Here is a 12,997-nt window from a genome sequence, read left to right on the forward strand (position 1 = left end):
TTTGAGTTACGATCTTGCTATGGAGCCATTCGTTGGCCTGGAACTCACTTTACGTAGCCTAGACTGGCTTTGAACACGCGGCAATCCTCCAGCCTCAGCCTCCTAAGTCGTTGGGACCCCAGACAAGTCGCGTCTGGGGCAAATTCAGACTCACCCCACTCATCTTACAGAAACCAGCATCTCGTAATTGCCCAGAGGGAGCAGAGAACAGCCCCCACCCCAGGGGGCGTACTAGGGGCCCGCAGGGCCTTGACGAAGTAGGAAGGCCATGAGCGCCGTAAACGCCGGGTCTAAACTGGTCAGCCCCTCCAAGCATGAGGAGCCACGTGCGCGCGCCGCCGGACCCGGCGACTTACAGACCCCCAAGAGGGCGGCGGGAAGGACTGCGCCGGCCCGTGGGGGGCTCACCTCGAAACGGGGGCACCCCTGGGCTCGCGCCCGCGCCCGGGCCCACGCGGACGAGGAAGACGGAGGTCCGCGCCGCGAAGCCAAAAATGCCTCCGGGCGCCGCGTCGCTGCAGCGCGAGCAGTACCAGTTAGGGGACGGCGGCAGCGTCCGCGGCTCTGGTTTCATCTCCTCGGCCGCCCAGGCTCAGTCGAGGAGCTCCGGGAGGGTGGTTCGCAACCGCGGCGTGTAGCGGGGAGGGGGCGGGATCGAGTTAAACCCCGCCCCTGAAGGCGGGCGCTACGGAGCGCGCTGAGGCCCATGCGGCGCCTCTCACTCCTGTGTGCCGGGTGGACTGAATTCTAGGCCCTGAGGTTAAGCATTTTCCTTAATTAAGGATTTAGACCTGTGGAACCCGCCAACCAGGAACTGAAGCTTAATCCTCAAGGCAGTTCAGTATCCCAATTCAGTTTGTTTTTAATGCTACGTAGCGGCGCACTTTGCTAGTTTTGGGAGGTGTTTTAAAGACAGTTGCAAGATTATATTGAACTAAAATACGAAAAGAATGAATCTGAGCTCTGGCTCAAGCACTGGGGAAGCTGAGGCAGGAGGATTGCCATGAGCTCCAGGCCAGGCAGCCTGAGTTATAGTGTGAGAGCTTGTCAAAAATAAATAAAATGGAAATAGTTCCTAGAAAAAAAGACAGATATGTGCCTGTCCCCTCTACCACAGGGAGACAGCGGCATGGGGGAGGGGGGGCGAGTAGGGGGAGGTGTCAAGGGAGAATTTAGTTAGCTTAAAAAAAATAAATAACTGGAAACTTCAATAAATAAATAAATAAATAAATAAAATGAATCAGGAAATCAGAACGGGCAGGAAACTGTAGTTGGGTGGGAATTCTGATTCTGGGCTCTGGGGTATTGAAAGATTAAAGAGCAGAGGTTTGACATTCCAGCCTCCTGCTTGATGGAGTGCCAAGGCTGTGAGGAGAACTAGTTGGTGGCATGGAGGAAAAAAAGAATTGGACTCTGCTTATAACTCAAACATGAGCAACTTGCTTAGATTCGACTGTACTTATGCATTGCTGTTTGCCCTTCCTGAGTGTGGCATATGAAAATTTGCAATGGCTATCTTTAATAGCCTTTATCTGTGCTAGCATAGCCTAAGGGCACTAAATTCAGAGTCACCTGGCTCCACATTGATCACTAGTTTTGCCAGGAGCTTAGGTCCAATCTGTCCCAGGTGTTTCTCACTTAATGATACTTGCCTCACTGGATTGCTGGACAAAATAAGGAAATTTAGTAAAATACAGGTATATATGGTAGTGAATGCACACAAATGCATTAGCTCATCTCAACCTTGAGGTTAGTAGAAACAGAGTATTGCACATCATCTTCGTCTTTATTATTTATTTAGTGTGTGTGTGTATGTGTGTGTGTGTGTGTGTGTGTGCTCATATTTCACAATGTGTGTGTATGGGGGTCAGAAGTCAAGGAGTTGGTTCTCTCTTTCCATGGTAGGGGGCCTAGAGACTAAATTCAGCTTGTCAGACTTGGCACAAAGGTTCTTATCCAGCTGAGCCATCTCGATGACACCCCACCCAGATGGTTTTTTTGGTTTTGAGACAGGATCTCACTATTCAGCTCTGACTAACCTGGAACTTGCTTTGTAGACCAGACTTCCTTGAGTTCAGAGAGATCTGCCTGCTTCTGCCCTCTTGAGTGCTAGGATTAAAGGTGTAGGCCACCATGCCAGGCAGTTTGGTTTTTGAAAGAGTTTTCTCAGTAATGTTCACAAATTTGTGTTTAAGTAAAGTGATCTTTCTTTCCTTCTTCTTTCTCTCTTCTTTTTTTCCTTTGAGATAGAGTCTCCCTGTGTAGTTCTGAATGGCCTGGAATTTGCTGCCCAGGGTGACCTCAAACTTGTGGAGCTCTTCCTGCCTCAGCCCCTCATAAAATGGGATTACAAACATGTGGCTTTACCCCAGGCTTCTTTTCTTTTGAGACAGAGCCTGGTTTGTATATCACAGTGATTGATTCTTTAATACCAGTCTCCTGCATGCTGATGTTACAGTCATCTCTAACAAGAACCCTGAGGCCCCCTGAGAACACAGTTTGATGAACCAACCTGCCTCCATCTTAGGCTTCAAAGCTATCTTATAGTAAAGCCAGTCTAGATTCATTCCTGTTTATGATTAAATCTCTGTTTCTCACTGGTTGGGCTATGCCCCACTTGTAATCTTTTTTGTTTGTTTGTTTGTTTTTTGTTTTTTCAAGACAGGTTTTCTCTGTGTAGCCCTGGCTGTCCTGGAACTCACTCTGTAGTCCTGGAACTCCCTCTGTAGACCTGGCTGGCCTCGAACTCAGAAATCTGCCTGCTTCTGCCTCCCAAGTGCTGGAATTAAAGGCATATGCCACCACTGCCCGGCCCCACATGGTTCTATGGGTTCCAGGAAATGGCAACTGTGTCTTTGTTTCAAAACCACCCTGTTAACCCTACCTTTGTTTCAAAAGGTTTTTATGACTACCTTCTTAGAACCACCTTGCAATCATAACTTTCTTTCAGGAGGTGGTTCTGACTAGCTCACTAGTCTGTTTCTGTTTATAGGACGAACTTATTAGTCTGCTCCTGTTAAAGTTCTGCTCCTCTAACACCATCTAGCAAATCCATTTGGAAGCACCCAACCCCTGAACTATAAAAAACCTTGTCTTCCTCATGTCCAATGCAGCCTTCTCAAACGCTGCCTTGCGGGGAGGCAGCTACTGTACGCAAATAAAAAGCTTGCTTTAATTAATTGCTTGCTTTAATTAATTTGGCCGTTATGATTTGAATCGGTGGTCTTTCTTGTATCTTTGGCCTCAAATATTTGGGACTGAAAGGTTGCCCTGCCCTTTTCAGGCTGTTATGAGGTGAGACCACAATTTTTCTGATTTTCAGTCTTTATGAGGTCATTCACTCCAAAGGAAGACTAATCTGACCACTTTACACAAAGACGACACATTCCTTGTCTCCATGACAACGCGCTCTTGCGTTTTCTGGTCGGGGAAGCTGGCCTCGGACTGCGCATGCGTATATTCAGCCGCCATTTGAACCCGGAGGCTTCCGTAGGGCCCAGCATGGCGGCCGCGCTTCTGCGAGAGTTGGGTAAGGCTTAAGGCTTTCTTAGAATTGGGGAAGGAAGTGATAGTGAGAATCGAAGTTGACAGCTCGTATGCATGTTGCAGGTGCACTGTGGATACCTAACCTGAGGATCTGGACCACGCTGACGCTGCGGTAAGAGTCCTGCCACGAAGATTCTAGCAGGCTGCGCCTGGTCTGCATCTTTCACGGTGTACTTGTGTGCCAGGCAGTACTTTAGGCCTCAGGTGGAGTGCGGCCCGGCCCGAGAGTGCTTTGTAACCCCGTGAGGACTGTTGCCTCCGAGGGCTCCTGTCAGTGTTTTCTGAACAGCCTCTTCCTATTCCATAGGCACGATTCGACTCTTCGACGTTGTGTGGTATAACAACAAACATTCCTAGTTATTTCACTTACGGTGGGCAAGGACTGTTTGGAGACTTCGAGGCTTGCCTGACATTGTATACTCTTCGGTGTTGTTTCTCAGCAGCTGGAGTTTGAAACTTTTGCTCTGCAGAGCATTCTAGAGCCTCTCTTTTTGTTTGTTTGAGTCTCTCTGTATAAGTCAGTCTAGCTTCTGTTTACCAATCAGAGCCTGGGATCCCAGGCCATGCAGTGTCGTGCTAGGGAACAAGTGTTCCTGTGCAGTTGAGTTAGCACTGGCATAGATCCATAGGGTACATAGGAAGTTTCGATTGCATATATAGTACTTGCAAACGAATTGCTTCGTTTGGAGTAGTATTTTGATTTAATATAATTATAGTAGTTTAGTATTTGCTTGATTCCGTTTAAGACTCATTTCAGTTTTGAGTATTCATAAAACCTGTAAGTATTCACGAAACGTTGTCACTATTAATTCATGGCATACTTAATTTGCCAAACTTCATATTAATTGCCAAATCTGTATTGAGGTTTTGAGAAATGCAAGGCAGTGCTTCATAAGGGATGACAGACAGTATGTACGTCACTCTGAAGAAATCTTGTTTAATAGTTATCATAGTGGCTTCTTAGGAGTATTGAAGTCAGAGCTGAGCAGCTCATGGTTCTGTCATCTTGCTGTGGGTGATGATATAAAATGATGTTAGAGGCCCTAGAGACATTGCCTCTTTCCTCTTTCTTACATATATGAAAACCAAGGCCCAAAGAAGTGACAGTGTGCCCACCGGCTTTAACTATATAAAAATGTAAACACCCATGATTCCAACTGGAGGAGAAAGTTTGAAGGTCTAGAGATCACAGGCATATTTGGAGGGGAGACAAGACATAACTGTTCAGTGGATCTCATTTTCAATGACACTGACCGTCAGTGCTATGCTGTGTTGGATACTGCAGGGTGTGAAGTATTAATTAGTCACCCGACAACAGAATGAAGACCATTTTGCTCTCATACTACATATAATTATATTTGAAATTTATTGAGAGTCCTAAGTGTCAGGTTAAGGATTTTACTAAATATCTTATTTGTGCTATTTTGCTATGGCCTTAAATATATTTGAGAGGTTTAGTTATCAAAGATGATACCATGAAGGTATTTTTTGTTTTTGTTTTTGTTTTTTTCGAGACAAGGTTTCTCTGTGTAGCCCTGGCTGTCCTAGAACTCACTCTGTAGATCAGGCTGGCCTTGAACTCAGAAATCCACCTGCCTCTGCCTCCCAAGTGCTGGGATTAAAGATGTGCGCCACCACCGCCCGGCAGTATTATCTTTACTGATGCTTGGGTTGTCCTATTTTGGCCTGTAGGGTTGCCCATAGGTGGCTCTCAAGTACCTTTCATGGGCTTCTATGCTCTAGCTTGCATGGTTTGTGGTCTTGAAAACTATATCTTGCCTCTCTTGCATACTTTCTGCTTTGGATCTTGTGACTAGCCATTTCCTCCAGACGTTTGGTTCTTTTCAGTAGGAAATATTCAAGAGCATGATCTTCGGACTAGAGTGGTCATCACTTCCAGTTGGGTCACTATTTCCAGGCTGCATTTAATATAAGAAATTTCAGATCTCTTATTATGTAGGTACCTGCTAAGATTCTCAGTTGTCAGTGAGACTGAGAAATAGAATTATAGATAAAAGATAGACATAATCACAGGGTCTAGAGAGATGGCTCAGCCGTTAACACCACTGGTTGTTCTTCCAGAGTCTCTGGGTCCAATTCCCAGAACCACAAGTTGGCTAACAACTGTCTGTAACTCCAATTCCAAGGCATCCAATGCTCTGTTCTCCCCTCCAAGAGTAATGCATATCCACGGTGCAGATGTCCTTACAGGCATAATACCCAAATGCATACAATAAAAGTAAGTCTAGGGCTGGCAAGATGGCTCAGCGGGTAAGAGCACTGACTACTCTTCAGAAGGTCCTGAGTTCGGATCCCAGCAACCACATGGTGGCTTACAACCATCCGTAATGAGATCTGACGCCCTCTTCTGGTGTGTCTGAAGATAGCTACAGTGAATTACACTGGAGCGAGCAGGGCTGGAGCGAGTGGGGCTTGAGCGAGCGAGGCTGAAGCAAGCGGGTCCAGCAGAGGTCCTGAGTTCAATTCCTAGCAGCCACACACATGTAGCTCACGGCCATCTGTACAGCTACAGTGTACTCACACACATAAAATAAATAAAAAATAAATCTTAAAAAAAAAAGTAAGTCTTTATAATATATAAATAAGAAACTGGGGTTGCTGATACACATGTTTGATTCTAGCACTCAGGATGCAGAGGCAGGTGGATGTCTGTACGCCAGCCTAGTCTATAGAGAGCTCCAGGACAGCCAGGACTACATAGAACCTATCTCAAAAAAAAGCCACACACAAAATTAAAATATATAAATAATAAAATAATCACACATTTTTCTTACCTCAACAAAGGATTTTCAGCTAAAGGAAGGCATGGGTGTCCTTGTTTCAGAAGGGGCTTTACGAAGTGCTCAAGCACAGAAAGAAGGGTCGGAATTTGGTGAGGTGATGGGAGAGGCTACTGTTGTAGCTGTGGCAGGCAGCAGTCCTGAACTAGGGTGGCGGCAGTAGAAAGGAGATGAGGCCAGGCATTTGAGAGAGTTTTTGGTAGCATCGATAATACTTGATTCTTCTGACAGAGAAGTTGAAGATGCAAAGTAGAACGTCCAAGAAAGGTTTATTTAGTGGTGTATTTAGTGATGTCCTGCTACTGGGGAAGACAAGAGGATAACTGGACATTTGGGGTGTGGAGGCCATGGAGTAGTGGATTGAAGGTCTTCATCCCCAAGTCCTAGTCTGGTCATCAGCATTAATAGAAGTCTTTTCAACCCCCACTTACCTCTCTGATGGCTTCAGTACTTGACATTCACTGAAAGCACTGACCTCTCCTGTGATATAGCTCAGATCACATTTCCCAGTTCTGTCCCTTTGCGCTGGTGATAAAGGCCTCTGCCGCCTGCGGGAGTGCGTCTTCATCCTCTGCTAGGTGAATCTTTTTTAAGAGCTATTTATCCATATGTGGTGGCACATGCCTTTAATCCCAGCACTCAGGAGGCTGAGGTGGCAGATCTCTGTGATTTTGAGGCTAGCCTGGTCTACATAGTGGGTTTCAGGACAGCCAGGGTTACATTGTAAGACCCTGTCTCAAATCTGGTCCTCTAAAAAAGTTGCGAAGCCACCCTGCAATCCTCTGCTGCCTTTCCTGTGCTTTAGTTTCACATTGCCTTCTGGTTCTCTTACTTATCTGTCTTGTGTATTCAGCAAGCTTGGGTAACTGCACAGGTCAGATAAAGAATAAGTCCATCATATCTTCTTTCAATCTTTTTTAGGATTAAGCTGACTTACCGCAGAGAGTTGGCATTCACCAGTCAGTCAGGGCAGAGGGTGGGTTAATACCAGCTCCCATTTGCCTTACTCGAGTTGCTAGCATTCACTCTTAGCCTCCAGTAAACCAGCTCTGAAGTGTCTAGATAATGCATTCTGTTAATGAACTTCCAATTGAGAGCCTGAAGTTGTCAGGGTGGTGGTGATGTGGCTCCTGGAACTGCAGAAAGTTCCAAGTTTCTGTCGTCTTATGGGCTTCCTTCCTTTCAGGGTTTTACCCCAGTCATGCATCCACACAAGTGCTTCTCTTGACATTTCTCGAAAATGGGAGAAGAAGAATAAGATTGTTTACCCACCTCAACTGCCTGGCGAACCTCGGAGACCAGCAGTAAGTTTATAGGGAGAAGTAATCCCCTAATTTTTAAATTTATTTTTATTTTCCTTTGAGTCAGATCTTATGCTGGTTTTGAATTCAACACTTAGCCTAAGCTGGTTTTGAACTCACAAAACTCTGCCTGCCTCTGCCTCCTAGGTGCCAGGATTGTGCACCACCATGCTCTGCCTGACCAGTTCTTTGTTCCAGGTTAAAGGAGCATTGTGAAGTAATTTACATGTTCTAATTAACTGTACCAGATTGCCTCTGCATCTTAGAATACCCTTTGTACTGGCTGGTTTTCTGTCAACTTGACACAGGCTGGAGTTATCACAGAGAAAGGGGCTTCAGTTGGGGAAATGCCTCCATGGGATCCAACTGTAAGGCATTTTCTCAATTAGTGATCGAGGGGGGAGGGCCCCTTGTGGGTAGTACCATCCCTGGGCTGGTGGTCTTGGGTTCTATAAGAAAGCAAGCTGAGCGAGCCAGGGGAAGCAAGCCAGTAAGTAACATCCCTCCATGGCTTCTGCATCAGCTCCTGCTTCCTGACCTGCTTGAGTTCCAGTCCTGACTTCCTTTAGTGATGAGCAGCAATGTGGAAGTAGAAGCTGAATAAATCCCTTCTTCCCCAACTTGCTTCTTAGTCAAGATGTTTGTGCAGGAATAGAAACCCTGACTATGACACCCATGCTGTATACTTGTCTTTACCTACCCTCGTAAACTGACCTGAGGGTTTTAGATGTTGATTTTGACTACATGAGTCTTGTTGGTGATGTCATCATCATCATCATCATCGTCATTGTCATTGTCATCATCATCATTGGACTTTTTTGAGACAGAATCCATGTATCCCTGGTTGTTCTCACTATATGGACCAGGCTGCCCCCAAACTCAGAGATCTGCCTGCCTCTCTTTAGTCCCATCCTGAGTGCTGGGACTAAAGTTGTGTGCCAGCACACCCAGCTGATAGAAGTATAATGCATTGGAAAATGTTGCTTTAACCATTGTGTGTTTGAATTTAGGCATAATTACAGCTTTGTTTCTCTCTGTAATGTACAAACCTTTAAACTTCAGGTTTGTATTGAATCATTGGATGCTTACCAAAGATGTGTCTTGTTTTTAGCTCCTCAGCAATGAAATTATTGTGTTGCACACTTCAGACTGTCAGAGATTATTCTAGTGACATGTAGAGCAAAGTCCAGCTTCAAGTGAATTTGTGGAGGCATGCATACATAACTGCTAAAAGGTTTGGGAATTACACGTAAACACTACTACATCCCGTGTATGCAGTGCTATGGCTCAAAGCCAGGGGAGCATTTTAACAACTGAGCTACAACTCCAACCATCTATTAAAAAAAGACTTTTATTTAGTTAAAAATGTTTTTTTTAAAAAATGTTTTTTAAGTGGTAGGAGGAGGGCCAATAGCGGGAAGATGGTGGACTGTTAGAGTCTGCGGGGAACTTTGGGAGCGTCTTAGGGTTTCTATGGCTGTGAGGAGACACCATGACCATGACAACTCTTATAAAGGGAAATATTTAATTGGGCCTGGCTTACAGTTCAGAGGTTCAGCCCATTATTGCCATGGCGGAAACATGGTGGCATGTGGGCAGGCATGGTGTGGAAGAGGAAGCTGAGAGCTCTCCATCCAGATCTGCAGATAACAGAGAGAAAGAAGTACTGGGCTGACTTGAGCTTCTGAAACCTCACAGCCCACTGCAATGACACACTTCCTCCACCAAGGCCACATGCACTCTAACAAGGCCATATCATGTCCCAATCCTTTCAAATAATGCCACCCTGTCAGCCTGTAGGGGCCATTTTCATTCAAACCACCACAGGAGACAACCCATGTGGGACCTGGATCCCACCCATGGTGGACCTGGATCCTTCCCATGCCTGGCTGTTCCCTCTGCTTACAGGCAGAGGTTCTTGAAGAAACCACTTGGTTTGTCAGTTTCAGTTTAGAAAAAGATTAAGAGATGGCTTCTCTCCCAACTGAACTTACTAAAAAATACTTTTTGAATTGTGAATTATTCAATATCTACTTGGTTAAAAAAATTATAGTTTCAGAGCTGGAGAGGTTGCTCAGTGGTTAAGAACACCTGTTCTTGCAGAGGGCTTGAGTTCAATTCCCAGCACCCATATGTAACTCCAGTTCCAGGGGAACTAGTGCCTTCTGACCTCCAAAGGCACCAGGAATGCACCTGAGGCACATCTATGCAGGCAAAACATGCAGACATATAAAGGAAATACATTTGAAAAGATTATAGTTTCTGTTTCTTTCTATTTTTTTTTTTAACATAATGAGACTTTGTAAAAAGGCACATTTGTCTAAAGACTCCCTAGAGTCTTTGTAGTGTTTTGTTTTATTTCCTGTGACAACAGTTTTGTCATTGGGCATAGAGTATGGGAGCTAATAGCTATGCCACAGTCACTTCGATGAACCTGCTGTAACGTGTTGTTGTTTTTTTTTTTTTTTTCTACTTGCAAGGAAATTTACCATTGTCGGAGACAAATAAAATACAGCAAGGACAAGATGTGGTACCTGGCAAAGATGGTAAGCTAACGTGACTACTCCCATGTGATACCCAGGGAAGAAGCTGTGGCTTTTTCCTGAAGACTGGAATATGAATGATTATCATCCAAATTTTCCCAAGGAGCAGGGAGTGCCATTGTATGTTCAGTGACCAGCAGGTTATCAAGAGAGACGCCAAATCACAGTGGAAACCTGTACCTGAACCCAGGGCAGCGGAATTGCCAACAGCAGCTGTGTGCTCACCTGTAGTAGTATTAGTATAGTAACATAGTAGGTTAAGTGTTTATCTTGGTGAAGAAGGGAGAGAGAACCCAGGACACTTGCTTACTTACCTGTACAAAAAGGTTTACCCTCAGGATACTGTTGGCTCTTGTGTTGTATTCTTAGTGAGGAGCAGAAATGCAGCAGACACAGAACTGTTTATCTCATGGAAGGTGGAGGAGTGCGGTTGGTGTAAGCCTGTCTGTCAGTCATGTCTGCCTTAATAGTTCTGAAACCATTACATGTAAAGCTTTGGGTTTATCTTGCAGCACTTAAGTTTGGTTGTAACCAAGAGGTAAGATTGCTTTCAAACCTCTTTTTTTCTATTTTGCTTGGGTTTAGCGCAAGTTTCCAAAATTGTACTGTAAGGCTGTTACTGTCACTGAAAAGGAAATATTGCTTTTGAGTTTGTTCATTCATCTGTACTCCTTTAGATACGAGGCATGTCCATTGATCAGGCTTTGGCACAGCTGGAGTTCAATGATAAAAAGGGGGCTCGGATAATTAAAGAGGTAAGACTCGGTGGTTGGGAGGGATGGGCATTGCAGCCATCTTTAAGCCTAAATCCTGGATTCCTGAAATTCGTGGTATACATGTATTTTTTTATGAGATAGAGGCTTGTTGCTCCCAGTTTTATTAAGTCTTTCGCCGAGTGGTGGTGGCGCATGCCTTTAATCCCAGCACTTGGGAGGCAGAGGCAGGTGGATTTCTGAGTTCGAGGCCAGCCTGGTCTACAGAGTAAGTTCCAGGACAGCTGGGACTACACAGAAAAACCCTGTCTCAAAAACAAAAAAACAAAAAAACAAAAAAACAAAAAAAAAAAAAAAAAAAAAAAAAAGAGAGAGAGAGAGAGAGAGTCCTTTCTGAAGGGTTGGGAGCCAACTTCCACAGTGAGAGCTTATGATTTTATGTGAGTAGTTAAGTGGAGGAAGCCGTGGTATCTACCCAGGAAACTTGGAAGTATGCTGTGTCTAATACTTCTCTTGTGGTCGTGGGTTTGTATTTGTATGTAGGTGGGCCCTAGGGTTGCCAATGCCTCATTGGGTACAGAACTGATGTGCAGGATGTGGCTGTGTCCTGACTCAGATTCAGTGTTCTTTGCCAATGGCATGGCCTACGGGTGTGAGCTGTCCTCCCTTCCCTTCCAGAGCCTCCAAGGCTCAGCAGGATGGATGGTGGCTCCTAATTCGTTCTGAGGAAGGAATCCTCACTGTACCATTTTCCTTGATACAACCAGCAATTAAAGTTCATTGTGGCTGGTTCATGCACTTTTGGAAGACAGAGGCAGACCAGTCTCTGTGAGTTCCAAGGCATCAAGAGCTACAAAGTGATAACTTGTCTAAAAAATCAATCAATCAATCAATCAATCAATAAAAGTTCACTGTGAAGTGCAGGCTTGAATAGGTATGTTTTAGACAACAAAAGAGGAGAGATATTTAATTCCACTCTATCAGCCTGCTTCTCCTGTCATTTAAGGTTCTCTTAGAAGCACAAGACATGGCAGTGAGAGACCATAATGTGGAATTCAGATCCAACTTACACATAGGTAAGACTCTTTCCATCTTCAGCATGGGATGTCTCTGGTATCTGAATCTTAGGCCACTTGCCCGTTGGCAAGGACCTTCCAGCCTTTAGTACCGCAGTCAATATGTCATGAGTGGTAGACTTGCTAGCACCTCACTGCCTGTTCTGAATGGGGCTGGGGGCGTGAAGTCTCTCACCAGTGGTTAGTACACAAGGAGCGGCTCACACTGCCACCCTTTACTCATGATAAACTGAAAATGACCACAAACTACCTAAAAGACAGATTAATCTTTAATTGTGGTGCACACACTTTAGTGCCAGCACCTACCTAAGGCAGAAATGAGTTCTAGGCCAGGCTGGTCTTCATAGCAAGTTTAGGACTGCTAGAGTTATATAGATTATTGGGGGCAGAGGGGTGGTGGACAGAAAAGATAGATGAATTGTCAAGTGGAAGGAGGTGAATAAAGGTTCACATGTAAACTTTAAGGGTCATTTTTGTTTTGTTTTAAAGACTTATTAGCTGGGCAGTGGTGGTGCACGCCTTTAATTCCAGCACTTGGGAGCCAGAAGCAGGCAGATTTCTGAGTTCGAGGCCAGCCTAGTCTACAGAGTGAGTTCCAGGACAGCTGGGGCTACACAGAGAAACCCTGTCTCAAAAAAACTGGGAAAAAAAAAAAAGACTTAATTTATTTTATATGTATGAGTGTTCTATCTGCATGCATGCCTGCATGCCAGAAGAGGGCATCAGACTACATTATAGTTGGATGTGAGCTACCACATGATTGCTGGTAATTGAACTCAGGACCCCTGGAAGAGCAGCAGTGTTCTTAACTTCTGAGCCATTCCTCTAGCTCCTAAGGGTCATTTTATAATGTGCCTCTGTCATAAGAATGACTGAAATGGAGCCTTCTAGTAATCAGGCTGAAAGACCTGCTGATCTGTACAAGAGACACAGGCTGACCAAAACCACTGAAGATCCATCCAATCAATGAGCAAGCAAATGAATTACATAAGTCTTTTTTTTTTTTTTTTTTTTTTT

General features: G+C 44.8%; 2 protein-coding genes across 5 annotated transcripts in view; one reads left to right on the top strand and one right to left on the bottom strand.

The window, feature by feature from the left end:
• Gemin5 (gem nuclear organelle associated protein 5) overlaps nucleotides 1–660 on the bottom strand; it is a 46,460-nt gene extending 45,800 nt beyond the window's left edge. For all 4 annotated transcript variants that reach the window (XM_031350866.1, XM_031350863.1, XM_031350864.1 and 1 more), the window contains exon 1: nucleotides 409–660. In XM_031350866.1, the coding sequence (XP_031206726.1) occupies nucleotides 409–574 (166 nt within the window). In that variant the 5' untranslated portion in view covers nucleotides 575–660. The remainder of the gene's footprint in view (nucleotides 1–408) is intronic.
• Nucleotides 661–737: 77 nt separating this feature from the next.
• Mrpl22 (mitochondrial ribosomal protein L22) overlaps nucleotides 738–12,997 on the top strand; it is a 13,763-nt gene continuing 1,503 nt past the window's right edge. The window contains exons 1-7 of the mRNA XM_031350867.1: nucleotides 738–836; nucleotides 3,323–3,529; nucleotides 3,610–3,658; nucleotides 7,534–7,651; nucleotides 10,129–10,194; nucleotides 10,869–10,946; nucleotides 11,911–11,980. Coding sequence (XP_031206727.1) covers nucleotides 3,451–3,529; nucleotides 3,610–3,658; nucleotides 7,534–7,651; nucleotides 10,129–10,194; nucleotides 10,869–10,946; nucleotides 11,911–11,980 — 460 coding nt within the window. The 5' untranslated portion in view covers nucleotides 738–836; nucleotides 3,323–3,450. The remainder of the gene's footprint in view (nucleotides 837–3,322; nucleotides 3,530–3,609; nucleotides 3,659–7,533; nucleotides 7,652–10,128; nucleotides 10,195–10,868; nucleotides 10,947–11,910; nucleotides 11,981–12,997) is intronic.

The sequence above is a fragment of the Mastomys coucha genome, unplaced genomic scaffold, assembly GCF_008632895.1.
Source record: "Mastomys coucha isolate ucsf_1 unplaced genomic scaffold, UCSF_Mcou_1 pScaffold5, whole genome shotgun sequence".
Lineage (NCBI taxonomy): Eukaryota > Metazoa > Chordata > Mammalia > Rodentia > Muridae > Mastomys > Mastomys coucha.